Here is a 20,961-nt window from a genome sequence, read left to right on the forward strand (position 1 = left end):
CAAACTTGGAAAAATCATCCATGAGATGGACACTTGAGATAAGAGATGAAGGAGAAATAACATAACTGTTGCTTGTTTGCACATATTATTATCAGAATGAAAAATTTTCCTATCTTAGCACAAAAAAGGTGAATATATCCTGAGCAGAGTTGGGGATGTAAAAGAAGGGAATTAGCTTTTTGACTTATCTGGCAGCTTCAAAGACATTTAATTCTAAACGTCTTGACACATTCAACCTTTTTTTGCTTGTGAATTTTAGTATCTATGCCGTGCAATGTAATGCACTGTGTCATGTAAAGTAATGTGATACATTATGTCATCTCGTACAAAAATCCATGATGGATGACATGGTAGCATGTGTCATTTGTCATGCCGTGCAGTATGACACAATGTGTCATCAAAGTTTAGGATTTGTGCATCCCCTCTCTGGGATACCTCCTATTGTAATACATCTCCACCACTCTCGGATACTTTCTATTCTAAATGCATCCCACTCTCTAGAAACATATCAATTTGTGTATATTTGTTTGAACACCTCTCACCATACATGTAACAGGGGGTGGATCTAAAAGAGCTCACTGTGCTGGGAAAGTAGGGATAACTCATAAAAAGTGTGAATATTTTAAGATATTTTGATTTAAACGTCTTTGAAGTTGCTAGGTAAGTCAAAAAACTTGTTCCCTTCGTTTACGTCCATAAGTCTGTCCAAGACATATTTGCCATTTTTTGTGCTATGAGAGGGATATTTTAATTCTGGTTCCCAACTTTTACTCTACCATAATTTTGACATTAGACCACTACAGCTTGGTAACTAATGTAAATTTTTGTGGACTCAGGTAATGACTGATCTGGTACAAGTTTCGTTATTGTCTTTCAAACTATGTGGGTTACATTGTGGCAACAGATAATGCTGTCACAAAACGTTAGGATGACCATTAATTAATGTATTCTTCCACTACAAAATCTGAACCAATTCACATAAGTTTGAAACACGGAAGTCGCACCATAAAAAACTCACAAGTACACATTTTTTGCATGTAAAATCCAAATAAAGCAAGATTTTTTTTTCAGACGGTTAAAACTTATCTCAGAACAATTTTCAATACACTGATAGGCCAAATTTTGACTATCAGTCTTGCTCTAGTGTGGAGTTATTTAACAGTGACTGTTTTTGCATGTAAAATCAAAACACAGCACATACAAACAGTGCAATTAAATGAGCATTAATTTCAACCGAATTAAAGTGTTTTACAAAAGGAGTAAATCAATTTGCCTGGTCATCAGCTCCAGTTCGTCATACAAAATTTGCTCAATTTACTGTAATGTAGCTAGAGTAAGACAGATGTTCAAATGATTATACAAATGGGCACTGGTCCATGCTAAACTGAAAACCTTTTACGCAATATTCCTAGCTCAAATAGGAACCAAGCATCAAGAGTGCCCCCAAAATTGTGATTCTGCATGCAGCCCATTCAAACATATTTGTTAAAGAGTCCTTTCATGCTGTAATGATTGTACAAAAATGAATAAAAAAGAAAAATACTGATGGTTGACAGATCATTTCATTTCTCTTTTTTCCAAAACCATATACAACTGTTACAGGTATACAAACTTTTATTTTTATTTTTGTTGTGAGCTCTCAGAGTGAGCACATTTTCAGATTGGAGATGAATTCATATGGATCACAGTGCCGTGTAAGCCTTTCTGATTGACCCCACCTCGCTGGCAAGCATGCTATGTGCCTCAAGTGTAGCTGTATTGTGGGTCTGGTGGTGTGTTGTGTGCATGTGTTGTTAACATAGAATGAGAAGGGAGATGGCAGAGCCTCAGAGTCAGGGGAGGCAGCAGCTGATAAGTGAGTCAGAAGGGCAAATACTTCACAGATGTAAAGTTTCATTTTTTTTTTGCATTGATTTTTGAGATATGTAAAATAATGCTTAATTTACTTATGTTGGATTGTCCTATTGTGATTCAGAACATAAATATAAGTGCAACTTCCTATTAAGGAGTCCCTATTCACATACTAGGTAAAAATATTCAGTTGCTTTCTGTGGATGGAATAATAATCATTGTATAGTAAAGTAGAAATTGCATTACGTATCAGAGTAACAGCAGACAAAGAAGTGACACATGCTCAAATTTGTGCTAGATTTTCGCAAAATGTGATAAATTGCACTTATGTACCTTACCTTCTTGGGTGCTTCATTTTAAATTTACATGAATGCCCACTTTAGCACAGAAAAGAATACGTCACTCCCTTAGCATGAGTACAGAATGTACAGTGATAGTGTTACAAACTTCCACAGAGACTGAACACTGCCCATCTTACAAAGCCAATCTCAGGCCTGAGAGTCTGGGGAAGATGACTGCAAGCAGTAACACTCCTCCAGAGGAGGCTCAGAACTCATGCCAGCAACCTCTCCCACACGGCTGCCCACTACTGAAAATGTGTGACCAGTAATCCAGACATGTGCTGCCCAACGTTCCTTTGGGATGGAACTGACATGTGTTGCTGCAACATAAGGATCTACTTAAGCATGGATGACAACATCTTTATTGAACTTGGCAGCCACATATTTCCACATGTAAAGGCACACAGAATTGCATCAGCCCCTAAATGTGATTGAGTCACATATAGGCTCTTGGCATGCTTCCAATCTGTAAGTTAAACTGATGCTCATCTGTGACAGGAAATGTGCCCCACTGATCTGTAGTCCAGCATAGTGGTGGTATCCCCACTGCAAACATTCCCCCAACAGCTGGCAGTGGCCTATATTGTCATGGTAGTTCATGCACATCTTCATTATAATAGGAGTACCATGCTGTCCCTACTGTTGAATAACAGCAAATAATCTGTCATAGCCTGGGTGTGTGACATGATCCATAAAAGCTTCTCACCACACATATTTACTTTGGAGGGACATTACAGAGTTCTTCCTGCAACTCTACAATCTACAACAATGAAAGCTACATATTTTCCAGTTTCTGTAATGCATATCTAGTTAAAGTGCACTTACCAATATACTTATCACTGTGAGTACCACAGCTCCCACAGGTTGGTGAAACATATGGAGATTCATCCCTTGTCACTTTGTGTCTGTTCACTTACTACCTGTTGGCTTCGACAGAATAATAATTGCAGGGTAAGGTTAAGAAAATTTGAGATATTTTGAGTTTATGTAACAATTTTAATGTGATTTTGGCTAGAGCAATGAAATGGTGGTACTCCTACAGAGACATAATTAGAGAAAAATGTACAACTTGAATTACAGTTTCTCGCTGACAATGAGACAGACATGTTCATTGAGACTGGAACATGCACATTTTAAAGCTATGAGCCGTTACAACACATACAATAAATTAATTTTATACAACACATGCAACAAACAATGGAATTCATACTAACATACATAATTTCATTTCTTAAAGTAAAAGTAAATAGTGAATATCAGTAATATTTGGGACAGAGGAGGAGTATCTCACAGGCCATATGTTAAATCAGAAACAATTTGAGTACAGTTCACAGACAAACAATTTACCATTGCTGAATGTCTAACCCTGGGAACTAAATAGAAGTAAATAAAATAAAAATTAAAAAATAAATAAATATCCTTTATGAGGAGAAAGAATATTGTAAGAATTCCTTCATGCACCATGTCTCTCCTCTGACCACTAGTACGAGAGATTTTTCATGTTTTGCACTTCTGCATCTCCTTTCATTTCTTCTAATCACAAAGTAGACCCTTCTGTTTTCACTAAAATATTGCTAATATAAAACCAAGACACAGTACATGTTCATTCTCAGCACATTTGATGCAAAATATTTGTTCAATCATCGCTGATACCTATTTTGAGATCATTCTCATATTATGGACTAGAGTAAATATGGCACAATGACTGGTTTTTGGCCAAGTTCATTAAACACAAATATATACAATCAGAAATACAGGAATCTCACCAGATAAAAGTTTTTGATATGCTAAAACACCAAATGACAGAGACTGAAGAATTTAGTACAGGCTCCAAAAGATGAAGTTGGATTGACATTCGCTCCCTACTTGTGCTGCAATGGCATTTCCATTTTCATTCCATTCTACAGTTGGGGAAACAAACAGTAATAAAATAATGAAACAAATAAATGATGAATCACTGCCACACTTCATCACCACAGTGTTTCCCTTCTGGATGGGCTCCCCGGTGTGGGCCCATCTGTTCTGTCACAACCGAACATGGATCTGCAGAGTGATTTCCATTCACGATGGGTCCACACTGGACACTGTAGCCTCTCTCTGCCCATGGACATCTGCAGGGTCACTGAAACTAACTTCACCTCTGCCATTGTCTTCAGCCTGCCACTTGCTTCGCCACCCTGTGTGGATCCTCCAGCCCCGTGGCAACTCGAGCAGTCCCATCTAGCCCTGTCCTGCCTCAACCTTCAGCAGCAATGCCTGTGGACCTTGACCTGCTGCCTTCCATAGTGGTTGCTCCTCAAGACCATACACTACTTTGATTTTTCCTCAGGTGGTCACTGTTTTGGAAGGAGGAACTGTAGTGAGGCCACCTGATGTTACCACGAAATACAACACTGTTACTGACATGATCATGCGAGACTCTGGCACATAGACTGGCCCAGGACCAGTCTAAACCAGTGTTTATGCAATCAGTGGAGTGTGCACTGCGAATATTGTCACATTTGCTACAGTGTTATTCTGGTGGACTCTATCTGTAAGAGGCAGAATTCAGATACAACTTGGAACGGACTTTACTTGTGAATATGGATTATTGATGGCTTGCACTGTTCCTAGTAGGATTTATCAACTCGAGAAATAGTACTGAAGCTGCTATTGTATCAGTTAGTTTAGACATATTAATCGAGATATGAAACAATTTGCCTATCAATTGGTTGTAAGCTGTGTGGAAAATGGTGCTCACATTGTAGGACAAATTGTTTGATTTTTCTTTCACTTCATGTTATCACATATCAGTGTAAATCAAAGGTAACAAATGCCACATGGATTTAAACTGTGATATCCTTTCTGAAACATTACAATTACAGTTCACTCATAACTGTACATATCTCATGCTGGTTGGCCCTCAAATTCTACTGACTTGAATTGCTCAGTTATGCACTACTGAATTATGAATCACAACTTGATTTGAGGCACATCCTAATTAAAGCTCTTTATAACTACAATTTATCACAGACAGGTGTACATACACTAATCTTATCTCAGAAAGACTATGATTAATCTTACTTTACACTACAATACTTTCTTCAGCTTTCTTTTCCTTTTTTTTAAAAAAAATGTTTCTCCCACGATACTATTTCAAAAATTACTGGGAAATGTAGTGTGTAGGTTGTGACACTTCTGTAGCCATCTGGACTGGTGCTTCAGCTGATACAAATTTAAATAGTCCTTTATACAAAGAATTCTTTCTTTGGCCCAAGTTCATACTCAATTTCATCATTTTCTATCATTGTAATGAGCTGTAAAGAAAAAAAATTATCATGTGTGATAAGAGCACACCTCAATGATCAAGGAATGAGATAAAGACTTACAAAAAATTTACAGTTTCTCATACAAGCATCTTATTAGTATGCAATAAATGTGGAAAAATTAAAAAAAAAAAACATACATAATAGCTACAATGCAAATAATGTTGTTGTATACTGAATGCACAGCAATGTGGTATCTGTATTGAGTACATAGTACACAGAGAATACTTTGCAATACATCGGTTGTGGCCTTTGTGGCTCCATACTTTACAGACAAGAACTTATGTTACAGCATGTATTTTGTTGGTTCCCCCTTCTGTAATTTAGTGCTTGTTTCCTACAAACTACGTGAACTCAGCTTACCATGATCATTTCTGTTGTTCACTATATTTTCATTCCCTCTACCCTCATTCTGATATAATTTTATCACATTTAGTTACTTATGCCAAACATCTGTCTTCTATTTTTATCATTTTCACTTTACAGTTGAACTTTGATTTTACTTTCTCTGACTTTACGTTTTCCTGATCCTATGTCATAAATTTGTAGCCCTTGTGAAAAATTGATAAGTTCAGAGTTAAAAATTCACTGATTTTATGTTTCTTCATGGTAAGGTTTACCTCAAATTATGTTCTTACTAGACACTTCACTTGATGTCACATCATTTTCCTCCTATTGACATTGGATCTGACTGAATGAGTTGTAAGTGGCACAAGAGAGAGACAGTTTACACTGCAGTTGGTGGCAGAGTTAAGGGAATATCTGAGGCAGCCGCTGAGAGGGAAGATGTGGGAGAGCAAATGCTGATGTAATCCAAGATTGGCACTGCCAACACAACTTGCAACATTTAGCTTCACTGCACAATTATGATACAACTACAGATAGGTTGCAGCAGCAATGGAAAAAAAGGACAGTCAATGTGAAGTTTTCCGAACTCAACCAATACATGACAAAGAGGTCCTGCCACCATCTTTTCTTGTGCCACTCATAACTCAGTATCGTCTTTTTGCATGTATTTCTGATGTAGTGTATTTGGCAACAATACTGATCATCAACATTTTAAATTTAAACCATAAGCCTCGAAGAATATGCTTGGTCTGAATCAAGGAAACAATGGCCATTTCTGGCTAGTGAGCTCTTACTGGCTGGCAACTTTTTATGTCATCCAACAGCAAGCACTGCCACCACACCACACTAAAGCCTGTTTTGCACTAGTGACTTTCTGGTCAAAATTGACAACTCGAAGTGTGTGCACATTTTGCGCCCTCATGTGAATCGGCAACCAACCGCGACGCAATTGTGTCTATGACATCTATGATCTATAGATTGTGCTGAGTGTACAGTTCTAAATTTCTGAGTAAGCTACAAGCTGCGCATGTGCATAGACAAGGGACTATGGTGACGTCTGCTAACATCAGAAGTCGAGCTCAATCCTATTATAGAAATGGATTTTGTCTTCATCATCTTTGTTATGTTGTTTGCTTTTCTTTCATGACACATTGAAAAGTAACACAAGGTTGTGATATTCTTCCTACCAACTAGTGTTCTCCTACAGGATAGCCAAATCCCTGGAAGCAAAAGGCATTCACATTTTACAGAGAAAAAACCTACACTATGCATAAATAAGAAAGTAAGTAGATAAAAGTGCTTTAATGAAAATTATTTTGACAGTGAAAAAGTCAGAATTAATGGACAAGAGAAATTATTTTTGTTGTTATTTGGCACTTGGCAAGAAAACAAGATACAAAGCATAATGCAAAATGGCACTATCTGCTGCATTCTACATGTTATATGGTGTGTTTGCAAGTGTATATTTTCTCGAGGAAGTATGTGTTCACGTTCTGAAATGTTTGGATGACACTTTTCTTATTCTTTCAGTTCTGAGGAGTGTAGAGAATTTACCACATGACTTTTGGCAAGAACACCCACAAGGAATTATGCTTGGGTCATTAATGAGCTCTACTGTTATTGTTTGTTCCTACATTTTTTTATTATATTTCGATTTTTTTTGTAAAATGAAAAGTCTCTTATGACCTCACTTTCACCACTCAGATGCCAAACTGCACACCAGACAGTACGGCAACATGGGCAATTTTGGTGCTGGCATGTAAATGAAAATATCCACTCAAAACAAACAAGAGTCGGTACGGGAATAAAGCAATGCAATAGATGTGCTTGTCCTGAGTAGCCAATTGAAACAAGAAAGTTGGTTGTGTAAAAGGGACTTAACACATGGAAATTGAGCTCACCTACTGTATGTGTGGTGAGAGGAAGTGGAGGTAGGGGTGAAAGCATTTTGTGACATGCTGAAAATATACTTTTTGTGCAGATAATGTGCTATGGCAGAGATTGCACATTTTAAAGGCTTCCATGTTCAATTTTACACAATAAAGTTGCAACAACTATATACACTACTCACTTATATACTTTGCACCACACTGTAGATTATGAACATTGGCAGCACTGGTGGAAGGCATGAAGCGAAACTGTAGCACTTATGTTTTCTTTAAAATTTACATTTTGCACAGTGTACAGAAATTCATGCCCTCACATCAGATTCCCATGCCTTTCACTGTACTTCACAGTTTTCAGTTTAATTTACCATGTTTGTCACTTTTTTATTTTTTCTGAGTGAGCATAAAGGAAAGATCTCTCAAAAATGTGTCTCTTGACGTATAATTGTTGCCATAGCATGTCAGAATATATCTCGATTACCTTGTATCCAATACCAATATCAATTTTTTGACCAAATCTGCGTTTTCCTCAATTTTGTGTTTTGTAAGTCTGGACTGCATGAAACTGTTAATTAGGGGTTTCACTGTGATTGCTTCTTCTCAAACTGCACCCTTCTGTCCTTATATTCTATTGCTGTCCACCTTCATCGCATCCATACTTGTAGTATCATCCATCCACTCATACATTGTGTTACACGGATCCTTTTCTATCCTGTATGCCATAGGCAGAAACTGATTATCATCATTTGCTCCAGTGGATACACCAAACCACAAGGAAAAAAAGACACATTCCTACAAATCCAGAATAGAGTGAGTTCACAGAGTGAATGAAGCACTAATGAGACTGGAACATAGCAAAGTCAGTGCAGCAACACAACAGCTCTAAATGAGTAACCACTCAAGACCGGAAACAAGCTAAGTTAACTTGACCATGCACTGGCACGATATAAACAGTTACAAAGCATGGCAAGCAATGAACCATGTGACAAGCCTGGGCCAAGGCTCAGCTGCAAACAGTCGCCACAGGGAGGCACCACATAATGTGCATATCTCAGTGGCAGCTTCGCTTATGACAGCGGCCCACAGCCACTACTTGCAGCCGTAGTGCCTCTGACATGTCCACATCTGTGCTAGGTGGGGAATCTGAATCACTGTCAGATACAAAAGATCCCACCACAAATAACCTTTCGAGATGCAAAACAAGCTAAGGTAAAGCAGCTGTTTGCAGTTTCATTAAAAATTAACTCTACCCGAAGTGCAATAAACTATTTGGGCTTATTCAAGCAAAAACATGTAACAAAGTAAAAGAAACACATAATGAGTACTTTAAAAAAAGTCACTGCTTCCTCAGTTATATAGAAGTACCAAAGGTATAGAAACCTGTTTACTACAATCTGTGTTGCTGTTTCATTCTACAGTTAACAGAAATCTTCTATGCCGAAATCTAGATACACAATTCATAGGGGTGGCTAGTAATGTTTGATTTAATTTACATTTGAATTTGCATGGATTGTCAATGTCTTGTTCTATGTCAGATAGGAGCATTTTGAAGGCTTTTGCACCAGAGTGAAGGAGGACAACAAAGAGTGAAAGTGAGCTGTCACCCATATCTTCAAGTCAACACAATGCATGATACTCCTAAGTGCCAAACACGGTGATTAGTTTGTTCTTTCTTTTCTTAAGTCTTGGCTCCCTTTTAGCAAAATTTTCCACTCTTTTATTTGTCGTCTGCCACCTTTCCTTCTTAAAACCTCTCACGTTTACAGAGCTCAATCTTTAAATATTCACTCTCTTGTGGGAGGTGATGCACTCAGCCTCGTGATGCTAATTGAGGAGCTACTCGACCGAATAGTAGCGGCTTCAGCCAAGAATACCATCATAACGGCCAGGAGAGTGGTGTGCTGACCCCACGCCCCTCCTATCCGCATCCTCCTCTAAGGATGACATGGCAGTTGGATGGTCCCGGTAGGCGACTCGTGGCCTGAAGACGGAGTGCTTGTGGGAGATGAGTTAAGACATACTTTCTAAAGCTATAATCTCTCTTATCTTCTACTTGTAATTCTGTCTGCACCATTGTGGCATTGTGGTAAATTGGCTGAAAATCATGTATTTGTTTGTCTCCCTCAAAAGATACTTGGCAGGAACAGATGGTTTATTGCCACAAAAAATATACTAACTGTAAATCCAGCAATGAGACTCCAGGCAGAATTGTGTAAATCTATATTTTAAGGGAAGCATCAGAAAATTGTGGTTATTATCAGATTTTTCCTTAGCACCTTGGAAGAATAATAGAATGATGATGCACCGGATGGTGAACTTGCACATGACTGCTGAATGTTCAGAAACATCTATTATTCTCTTGATGGATCCCTAAAGACAGACATGATTTTCCACAACTGAAATGCAATGCATAAAATCATGTTTCGCAAACATCACATGGGAATTGAATCGACTATTATAGTTACAGTAATGTATAATAAGTTTTCTAAAAGTGTAATATTTACTATATTTCAAAACCCTAGCTGATTTTTATGTTCATAAAATAAATGTGTGTCCTGCCATAAGCTTTGTTGTAGCTTCATAAAACTGAATCTAGAGATATTCTTCAACCCCCCTACATAGTGATACCATAGGAGACATTATTAGACTGATTACACAGCATGCACAGAGACAGTGGACCAGTCAGCCTTCCTATACTACATATGTGGATGGAATTAGAAGAAGCCCTAATAAGTGGTACAGTACACAGTACTCTCTGCCATGCACATCAGAGTGGTTTGCATAGTATAGGTGTAGGTGTAGAATCAACACAACATGTAGTTAGCCCCCTACATAAAGTCTTTTACTACAGTCAATTAGTAATACTTCCGTGAGGGATGGCAAGAAGAAAATAGAGTGGTATGTATGTCTGCAATGACCATGCCAACATCAGGTCAGGAGTAAGCACTTTATCCACACAGTTGCTCCTTCTGTGATGTATCCATGAGATTAAGACTATGGTGGTGTCAGTGAGATGTGTCAGTGAGATTAAGATTATAGCGGTGTCAGGTCTGCCTACAGGGGGGCAGATTTATTGTATACTACAGAGGTAGCTTGCAAGCACTGTGGAGCAAATCAGCAAATGCACCCTAATGACTCTCAATGAATTTTTAAATCATGGACCTCTCTACACATAAATGAAGAACTTAGCAGAAACTGACAAGGGTGTCTGGCATACAGATAATGCAGTACACATCAGAGTTCAATGATCTGTTTAGGGTACTTTCTCAGGGTTCCCAGAGTAACCCACAAGAAAGTACCCAAGACAGATCACTGAAATCTCAAATGTACTGCACAGTCCAACCGCCCATGAACCATGGACTTCACCAAGGTGTGGTGGGTTGTGCGCCTCAGTGATACAGAGAGCAGTATCACAGATGTAATCACAATCGAGGGATGGTTCCTGAAGAGGGGCAGCAGCCTTTTCAGTAGTGGCAGAGGCAACAGCTAATGTGATTTGACTGATCTGCCCTTGCAATCCATCCTGGCCTTGCTGTACTGGTACTGAAAGTGAATGAGTAAGGGAAAACTGTAGCCATTATTTTTCCCTCTAGTGTATGTAGCTGTACTGTATGGTTATAATGATAGCATGCTCTTGGATGGAGTATTCCAGCAGTAAAATAGCCTCCAATTTGGATTTCTGGACATGAAATATTAACGAAGATGGTGTCATCACAAAAAGTAATAATGATTCTATGAGTCAGAGCATTGAATCTAGAACCCTTGATTGGATAGGTAGGTAAGAGAATTTAATAAGGGAAGTGGATAAGATGAAGTTAAATATAAGCGGAACAAACAAAGTGTGGTGGCAGTAGGAATAGGACATCTAGTCAAGTGAGTACAATGTTATAAATACAGAATCCATTATGGATAATGCAGAATAAGAAAATAGGAATGTGGGTAAGCTACTATCAACAGCAGAGTGAATGCATTTTGTAGCGAAACAGACATGAACTCAATGCCCACAATAGTAGCGTAAGTTTATGTACCAACTGAAGAAGATGAAGAGACTGAAACAATGAGTGACGAGACAAAAAAAAGTTATTCAGATAGTTAAGGAAGAGAAAGAAAAGCAGTACAAGAAAATGGACTGGAGGGGGAAAGGAATGAAAGAGCAAACTAAGTGTTAGAAATTTGCATGCAGCATAATTTAATCATTGCTGACACATGGTTGAAGAATAATGTAAAAAGGTTGTATACATGGAAGAGAACTGGTTATATAATAACTGTTTATATAATAGTAAGGCAGAGATTTTGTAACCAGATATTAAACTGTATGACATTTCCAGGGACAGATGTGGACTCTCCCATAATACATTGCAGATTAAAACTGTAGAAACTGAAAAAAGGTAGGAAATTAAGGAGATGAGACTTGGATCAAGAGTAACAATGAGAGGTTATTCAGAGTTTGCTTTGAACAATAAAATAGTGAAGGCTGGAGAAATCCTTGAATATCACAGGAGATATTGAATTTAACTGACAAAAAATGAAAACAAAAATGCAGCAAATGGAGCAGGTGAAAGGGAATACAGACACCTGAGAAGTGACATTGACAGAAAGGGCAGAATGACTAAGCATGAATGGTTAAGAGGACAAATGCAAGACTGTAAAACCATGCATGAAGTGGAAAGATAAAATATGCATATACAAAAGTTAAGAAGACCTTTGCAGAAAAGAGAAGTACATTTATGAATCTCAAGAACTCAGATGACAAGTCAGTACATATCTAAAAATAAAAGCCTGAAGGGCAAAAGGAATGTACAGAACCAATATTACAGGAATAAAAGAGAAAATAAATGAAGATGAGATGGAAGATACAAAATTGCAATAAGAATTCGACAGACCTACTTAGACTGTATGAGATAAGTCAAAACAAGACTCCTAGAAGTAGTCGATATTCCCTCAGATTCCATCAGAATTACTGATATACTTGGGAGAGCTAGTAATGACAAAACTATCCCACCTGCTGTGCAAGACGTATGAGACAGATGAAATAACTTCAGACCTTAAGAAGAATGTAATAATTCTGATTCCAAAGAAAGACAGGTACTAACAGGTATGAATATAACGAAATATCAGTTTAGTTAGTCACACTTGCAAAACATTCGTACAAATTTATTTACAGAATGGAAAAACTAGTAGAAGCCAATTATGGGGAAGACTGCTTTTGGAGACAAAGATGTAGGAATGCAAGAGGCAATGATGACTCAACGACTTATCCTAGAAGACTGGTTGAAGAAAGGTGAACCAACAGTTTGTAGACTTAGAGAAAGTTTTGATGATGTTGATTGAACTAAAATGTTTGAAATTCTGGAGGTAGTATGAATCAAATACAGGGAGCAAAAGGTTATTTTCACCTTGTGCAAAAAACTGACAGTAGCTGTAATTGTGGAATGATATGAAAGGGAAGCTGTATGAGAAGGGGGCCAGACAGGATTGTAGCCTGTCCCACGTGTTATCTAATCTGTACATTGAGCATGCAGTAAAGGAATCCAGAGGTAAATTTGGAAAGAAAATTAAAGCTCATGGAGAAGAAATAAAATCTTTGAGGTTTGCTATCACTTCATAAGTATGCCAGAGACTGAAAAGTAAAATAAAAACAGTAAAACACAGGTACTGGAATGTAGTCACATTAAACCAGGTGATGTTGAGGGAACTAGTTTAGGAAATAAGACACTGAAATTAGTAGAGGAGCTTTGCTATTCAGGCAGCAAAATAACTGATGATGGCATAAGTAGATATGATACAAAATACTGATTGGCTACAGCAAGAAAAGCATTTCAGAAGAGGAGGAATCTGTCTACATATAAAATAAATTTAGTGTTAAGAAGCCTTTTCTGAAGATATTTGTCTGGAGTGTAGCCTTATACGGAAGTGAAACATGGAACAGCAGTTTTTGAAATGTGATGATAATAAGTATGCTGAAGATTGAATGTGTAAATCAAATAATGAGAAGGTACTGTACTGAACTGGGAAAAAAGCAAATTTATGGCCCAACCTGATGAAGAAATGCAATCAGTTGATATTACACTCCTGATGCATCACACAATAATTAATTTCATAGTAGACAGAAGCGGTAGTAAAAATTGCAGAAAGAGACCACTGGATGAATACAGGAAGCAGGTTCAACTCGATGCAGGTGGCAGTAGTTATTCAGAGACAAAGAGGCTTGCACAGGATAGAACTAGAGTGCAGAGCTACATCATACTGAAGGCCACAACAGCAACCAGAGTAATAAGTGGATTTACAGCTTGCCAGATGTTTGGAATGGGGGGAAAGGGCATTTAATTTGATTTTTTATTGTGAGTTACAGTGTATTAATGGAAAACACATCTGTGATGTGGGTATATTTTGGCTCCTCTTACATACCATTACATTCATAAATCAAGTCAGGATACCCACAGTATTTTAAGGTTTCTGGCTACACAATACATCAAACATGAATTGGGCTAATAGTTATAAAGCACAAGCATACTGAAGCTGAGGAATATCGAGGTGGTTTAGTGGAAGCTGAGTCATTTGGCAAGGACAGCCTACCACACCTCAGTAATTGCAACATAACGAATTTTGTCAGTCGACATGAGGTGTTGCTGGCAAACATGGCAGTGCTACTCACATTCTGCAGTTCAGCGTTGACGTCAGCAGCCTGCTGCTGGTGCTTAAGGGTCAGCTTCTCCCTCTCCCTGTCCTGCCTCATGTCAGCCACATTCCTCTCTTCCACAAACTTCCTTGTATTGTTCTGCTGCTTCTCACGTAGTGTGCGCTCTCTCTCTCCTTTCTTTAATGACTTGTCCTTGCTGACTGTCCTCATTGTTTCGATGGAGATTTTTGCTTGCTGAGTGTACATCTTCTTCAGTTCCCTGAAAATTATATTAAAATGACAACAAACTGCTGCTGAATGAAGTGAGTGTGAATATCTGTAAGATGTCATGTAGAGTTTTCTGAGATGGAGGGAAAAAAAGATCTAATTGTGTCAGTGTTATCACTAAGATGTAAAGATGGTTTGAATCACCACCCATAACTACATAAATCTGTAGTTGTTAATGTGGATGTTACTGGCTTAAAACTGAATATTTGAAAACATTTTTGAATTGATATGAGTTTGTTACAGATATGTTTGTAGGTGGCATCATCTATCCCCCATTTAGTCCACATTTAGCTAGTATTCTCCAATAGATAAGTATTTTTCCTACCTTTTATTCTGAGAAAGCTCCCTCTCACAGTCAGTAGCACTGTGAGTATTCTTGATCAGGTATTGGCAATATAATATACTATGAAAAGGATAGTTGCTACTCACTATATCCACACACACACACACACACACACACACACACACACACACACACACACACACACACTGTCTCTGGCTGCTGAGTAGCAGTGCATGATGGGAGAAGCAAACTGAATGGTGGGGTTAAGGAGAAGGCAGGGGTGAGGAGGGGGAGGGATAGCAGGGTTGGGGTGGGGGACGGTAAAGTGAAAGCACTGATTGTGGGAGCATATAGGGATCAGGTGGGAGAGGGAAGTGAAGCTAGGTGCAATCAGGAGGTTAGACAGAGAGCAGGGGGCAGGAGCAGTGGAAAAGGAGAAAAATAAGAAGACTGGGGGCATTGGTGGAAAAGCAGGCTGTGTAATGTTGGAATATAAACAGGGAATGGGATAGGTGAGTAAAAAACAATGACTAACAAAGGTAGAGGGCAGGAGGGTTACGGAAATGTAGGATACATTGCAGGGGAAGTTCCCACTTGTGCAGTTCAGAAAGGCTGATGTTGGTAGGAAGGACCCAGATGGCAAAGGCTCTGAAGCAGTCATTGATATGAAGAACATCATGCTGGGCAGTGTACTCAGCAACGGTGCTCAGCACAGTCACAACCCTTTCCTCAAATAGCCTTAGCCCCACAGAAGTGTCAGTCCCTTCCAAGTCCTCACCTTTTGCCCCACTTCCAAATTATAGTCATGCAGGACTTGTTAAAGACCCTCTCTCCTTCTCCAGGTCTCTACAGTGGAAACAGTTTTCCTCCAACAACCCTACCAGTCAGAGTCAACCAAAGACCATTGTTGAACCCTACCTGACTCAGTTCACGCCTCCATCCAAATATCATGCACCTTACTGCCCCAAAATCACCTCCTGTAACTTTTCAGAATTTCTTAACCTTGAGTCTTGTCTCACCATCATTCCCTGATTCCCTTAATAAGCAAGCAAACCTTACTTCCACAGAAAGAACCGAAATTCACCACCTAAAATCTGGACCCGCCAACTGTCAGATATATGCCTGTTCGTGGTTATTACAGAGGTCATAGGGTGGGTCTCCTGTTTATAGAGCTACTGATAATGTGTTAGTGACTACATCATCTAAAGTTGGTGCCCAAGTTATTTTGCAAGGGCCATCATTGTTTGTTGGTTGCGTCTTCAACTTTATTGAGATTAAAATTGATGACGCGCAACGTTGTTATGGTTGGGTAACTGCTGCTGTAGTACATTGTTCTGATGCTCAAAATGTTGCTGGTCTTGATGATTTCAGGAGTCATGATGTCATTGCTTATTGGACATTTCAGATTGGAGAGGCATATAACAAAGATATGGGTTGTTCGTATCTCATTTCTAGTATGCATTTGATTTTGAGAACTAGGAATCATTATGAAAGAAGTGAGACTGGGGGAGTTTTCATTTGGTTTAAAGGTGATTTAAACTGTAAAACTATTAAGATTATTGATGATGTAACATTTTATTACTGAAACTGAAAAATAAAGGTTAATAAAACTACACACTGATCTTTCCAAAAGCCAAGAAATAAATTATTTTCCTTTATTCTAGGCCCATGGGTTCTTTGGGTCTCATGGTTCTCAAAACAATACACTGATAACTTACTGTACCTGCAGACAAATGTACTAACGTGGTTTGGGTAGGGGGTGGTGTGGGTGGCAAATTCGTGTCATAAATTCTGTGAGCATTGGCCTCGGAGATGTTACAGCGTGAAACAAAGTACAGTTATGTAGTTGCTGCACTCAATGAAGATATGGCCGCAAAAGTACAAGATATGCTGGAGTCACCACCAAGTACTGATTGTGACACAACCATCAAAAATGCTTTGATACCCGGCTCTCACAGTCCAAGGTGAAGATATTGGAGAAGCTACACCACACAGAGGAGCTAGGCGATCGCACGCCATCGCAGCTACTACGCTGACTGCATACATTAGTGAGCAACACCGTCAGTGATGACATTTTGTGGAATATTTGGCTATCGCGTCTGCCCCCGACTCGCAGAAAATATTGACAGTGTGTGCTGGCGATCTGGAAGCTCTCACGCAAACTGCGGATCGCATAGCAGAAATGTATCCATCCTCATGCATCGCAACAGTTTGCTCACAAACTCGGGCAGATAACACACTCGCTGCACTACAAGCACAGGTTGCCGAGCTCACCACGCAAGTACGTGCATTACGGACCCAGACTACCAGCTGCTGATCTCGCTGCCACCACTCACCAGGTAAGTGCAGCCGCTCACCTTCATCAACAAGAGTCTGTTGGTATCACAGATGGCACAGATGGTATGGTTCTGAGGTACGCAAGTGTAAACTGCCGCGTGAACAGGGAAACTCAGCAGGAAGTCAGTGATGACGACCATTGGCCCTCCAAACAGCAGCCATCGACTGTTTGTAATGGAACATAGCTCAAAGTTACAGTATTTGGTAGACACGGGTGCTGACGTGTCAGTCTACCCACCTGCCTGTCTGCCATGTCGCAAATGTGATGACTGCCACCTTATCGCAGCCAATGGTTCCACAATAACAATATATGGTCATTGTTGTGGTTGGCAGGAGAGCCAACACTGTATTGCTAAAGGAGGCCGAAATGCACGCGTCTCAGCTCAAGCAGGTTGGCGTGAGGTCTGGAACATGACAAGGGAATTAGAATTGAGAAAAACGGACGTAGCTGGTGGAATACTTAACTTTAATCCATTAATGATGAACATCGCTCTTGACGGTACATGATTTACAATATCAATAGAAAATGATCATGGCACCTTGCTAGGTCGTAGCAAATAACATAACTGAAGGCTATGCTAACTATCATCTCGGCAAATGAGAGCGTAGAAGTCAGTGAACCATCGCTAGCAAAGTTGGCTGTAAAACTGGGGCGAGTGCTAGGAAGTCTCTCTAGACCTGCCATGTGGCGGCACTCGGTCTGCAATCACTGATAGTGGCGACACGCGGGTCCGACGTATACTACTGGACCGCGGCCGATTTAAAGGCTACCACCTAGCAAGTGTGGTGTCTGGCGGTGACACCACAGTCATGTCACATTAGTTTTGGACTTGGGCCTGTGGCGCAGATTTGAATGGCAATTAGTGGTAGCAGATGTGATGCATCTCATACTTGGAGCGGATTTTTTATCATTTTATGGACTCCTGCCTGACCTCCGTCACCAATGTCTTCTTGACACTACTACCAACCTAGCAAGCCAAGGTCAAGTGGGTTGTGTAGAAGACACAGCAGTACGAGTTACTGGCGATTCTCCATTTATAGAACTCCTCAGACAGTTCCCAGAGATCACATGCTAGACTCCCACACTAGCACCTGTGCTGTCCTCAACAGTGCACTATATTTTGACTACACCTGAGCCACCACTACACGCTCGACTGCATCACTTGATGCCCCAGAAACTGAAGATAGTTATGCAGTAATTCTCATACATGTTAGCACAAGGAATCTGCCACCCATCGAGCAGTAGTTAGTCATCTCCTCTACACGTGGTACCAAAGAAGAATAACGGACAGTGTCCAAGTGGCGCCTATGGACAGCTCAATACCAGAACCATTCCAGATTGTTACCCAGTCCCGCATATCGAAGATCTTACTTTCAATGTTTACGGTAAGTCAGTCTTTTCTACATTGTACTTACTTTGTGCATTTCAGCAGGTACCTGTGGTACTGACGACACTGCTAAGACTGCCGTCTGCATGCTGTTTGGGCTCTTTGAATTTACATGAATGCCTTTTGGACTTTGTATTGCTGTCCAAACATTTCAACAGTTCATGGATGAAGAGACACGTGACTTAGACTTCTGTTATGTGTAGATTGACGACGTTTTGGTCATGTCAAATTCTGAGGCAGAACACCATCACACTTACGACAGATCTTCACTCATTTATGTGCACATGGCCTGCTCGTCAACCTGTCAAAGTGCATTTTTGGAGCAGATGAAGTACAGTTTCTAGGCTATACTATCAATCCTCAAGGCATATGGCCACCACAGGAGAAAGTAGATGCTATACTGAATATTCCCCAACCTACGACAGTTAAAGAATTATGTAGATTTCTTGACATAACCAATTTTTACCTTCGATTCATTCGCAATTCATTTGTTGCACCCCTGGATAAGTTCTTGCAAGGTTCACCAAAGCTGAAACACAAACTCCAGTGGGACAGTGAGGCCAAGTTGGCATTTAAAAAGCTGAAGACTGCCGTCACAGCAGCTACATTGTTAGTGCACCCAGTTCCGCAGGCACCTCTCACCCTGATGGTTGATGCATTTGCAACTGCAACTGATGCTGCACTGCAATGGCAAATAGAATGGCACTGGCACCCCTTAGCCTTTTTCAGTAAAGAGCTATGGCCATCTCAAAAGAATTGGTCCACATATAATCATGAGCTGTATGCTACATATGTTACTATTAAGAAATTTCGTCACATGTTGGGACAGAAGTTCACTCTCATCACAGATCAAAAGCCACTAACATATGCTTTCTGCCAGCATCCTGAGAAGGCATTGCCAAATCAGCTGTGACACCTCAATTATATCGGATAGTTCACAACCAATATTGTCCACATTGAAGGAGAACTAAATGTGCCAGCTGATGCACTCTCCAAGATTGAAGCAATCACTGAAGCAGTTGATTTTGAAGCTCTCACCATAGCGCAACAATCTGATAGTGAGCTCCGAGATTTGTTGGTGCAACCATTGGGCCTACAACTCTGCTGTATTACACTGCCATTGTCAACTGTGCTGCTATATTGTGATGTCGCCACCAACAAACCGAGACCTTTTGTGACTACTGACTTTCACCAACAGGCAATCGCCTCTTTACATAACTTGTCGCACCCTGGAATACAAGACACTACCGACATGGAGAAGCGAGCTTTTGTCTGGCCACACATGGACAATGATTGCAAGAACTATGTGTGACTATGAGTGGCCTGTCAATGGAATAAAGTTAGCTGGCACATTTGGTCACCTCTTGGCACATTTCTTTCTCCAAATCAGAGATTTTATCATGTCCACATAGACCTAGTAGGACCTCTCCCAACATTGAAAGGATACACCAACTGCCTTACAGGCATCGATCGTTTTACATGCTGGCCCGAGGTGTTCCCGATCGCCAACATCACAGCCGAAACTGTTGCGACTGCATTCTTCAGGAAATGGATTGCCCGTTTTGGAGTGCCGTTACAAATCACAACAGACCAAGGAAGACAGTATTTGCTCAAAGCACTCTCTAGCCTACTGGGTACAAGACGCATTAGAAGTACAGCTTACCACCCATCAGCAAATGCTTTAATTGAACGCATGCACCGCCAACTGAAAGTGTTGCTTCATTGTCATGACTCACAGCGGTGGACAGACACATTGCCCATTGTCCTCCTGGGTCTCCATGTATCGCTGAAAGAAGACCTGAACGCCACGACTGCAGAACTTGTTTATGGACAACCGATATGGCTTCCTGGCGAGTTCTTTGCTGATGTGCCAGACAACGGCATTGACACATCAGGTTTTGTACAAAATCTGCGTACACAAATCCAGCAACTATGCCATGCTGTTGCAAGGGACCAGTAGACCCATCGTCCATTTGTGTTTGACGAGCTACGGGAATGCCAATATGTCTTCTTACGGAATGACACAGCACGCAAGCTGCTGCAGCCGCCTTACAACGGACCTTATAGTGCCATCAGTAGGAAGGACAAGACAATCAGTGTCGATGTGATGGGTACACCAACCACCGTCTCCGTTGACAGGCTCAAACCAGCTTTCTGCACTCGCTACTCTGGGACGGACACATCTACATACACTAAGGACATGACTGTAGCTCCAGCCACTCCGCTGCACATCACAGGTGAGCCTCAACATACGTCTGAGGCGACCTCTAATGCACCATCAGCAGCCTGCGCACAACCCGTTGTAACCCGGTCCG

The 20,961-nt window shown here is 40.2% G+C and overlaps 1 protein-coding gene across 2 annotated transcripts in view; it reads right to left on the bottom strand.

The window, feature by feature from the left end:
* Positions 1-3,167: 3,167 nt before the first annotated feature.
* Positions 3,168-20,961, bottom strand: part of LOC126281662 (1-phosphatidylinositol 4,5-bisphosphate phosphodiesterase-like) — a 465,757-nt gene continuing 447,963 nt past the window's right edge. Inside the window, exons 22-23 of one of the 2 annotated variants that reach the window (XM_049980809.1) lie at positions 14,387-14,630; positions 3,168-5,488 (exon numbers count right to left, since the gene is read on the bottom strand). In XM_049980809.1, coding sequence (XP_049836766.1) covers positions 5,420-5,488; positions 14,387-14,630 — 313 coding nt within the window. In that variant the 3' untranslated portion in view covers positions 3,168-5,419. The remainder of the gene's footprint in view (positions 5,489-14,386; positions 14,631-20,961) is intronic. The other variant, XM_049980810.1, reaches the window with a different exon arrangement.

The sequence above is a fragment of the Schistocerca gregaria genome, chromosome 7 (assembly GCF_023897955.1).
Source record: "Schistocerca gregaria isolate iqSchGreg1 chromosome 7, iqSchGreg1.2, whole genome shotgun sequence".
In the NCBI taxonomy this organism is placed as follows: domain Eukaryota; kingdom Metazoa; phylum Arthropoda; class Insecta; order Orthoptera; family Acrididae; genus Schistocerca; species Schistocerca gregaria.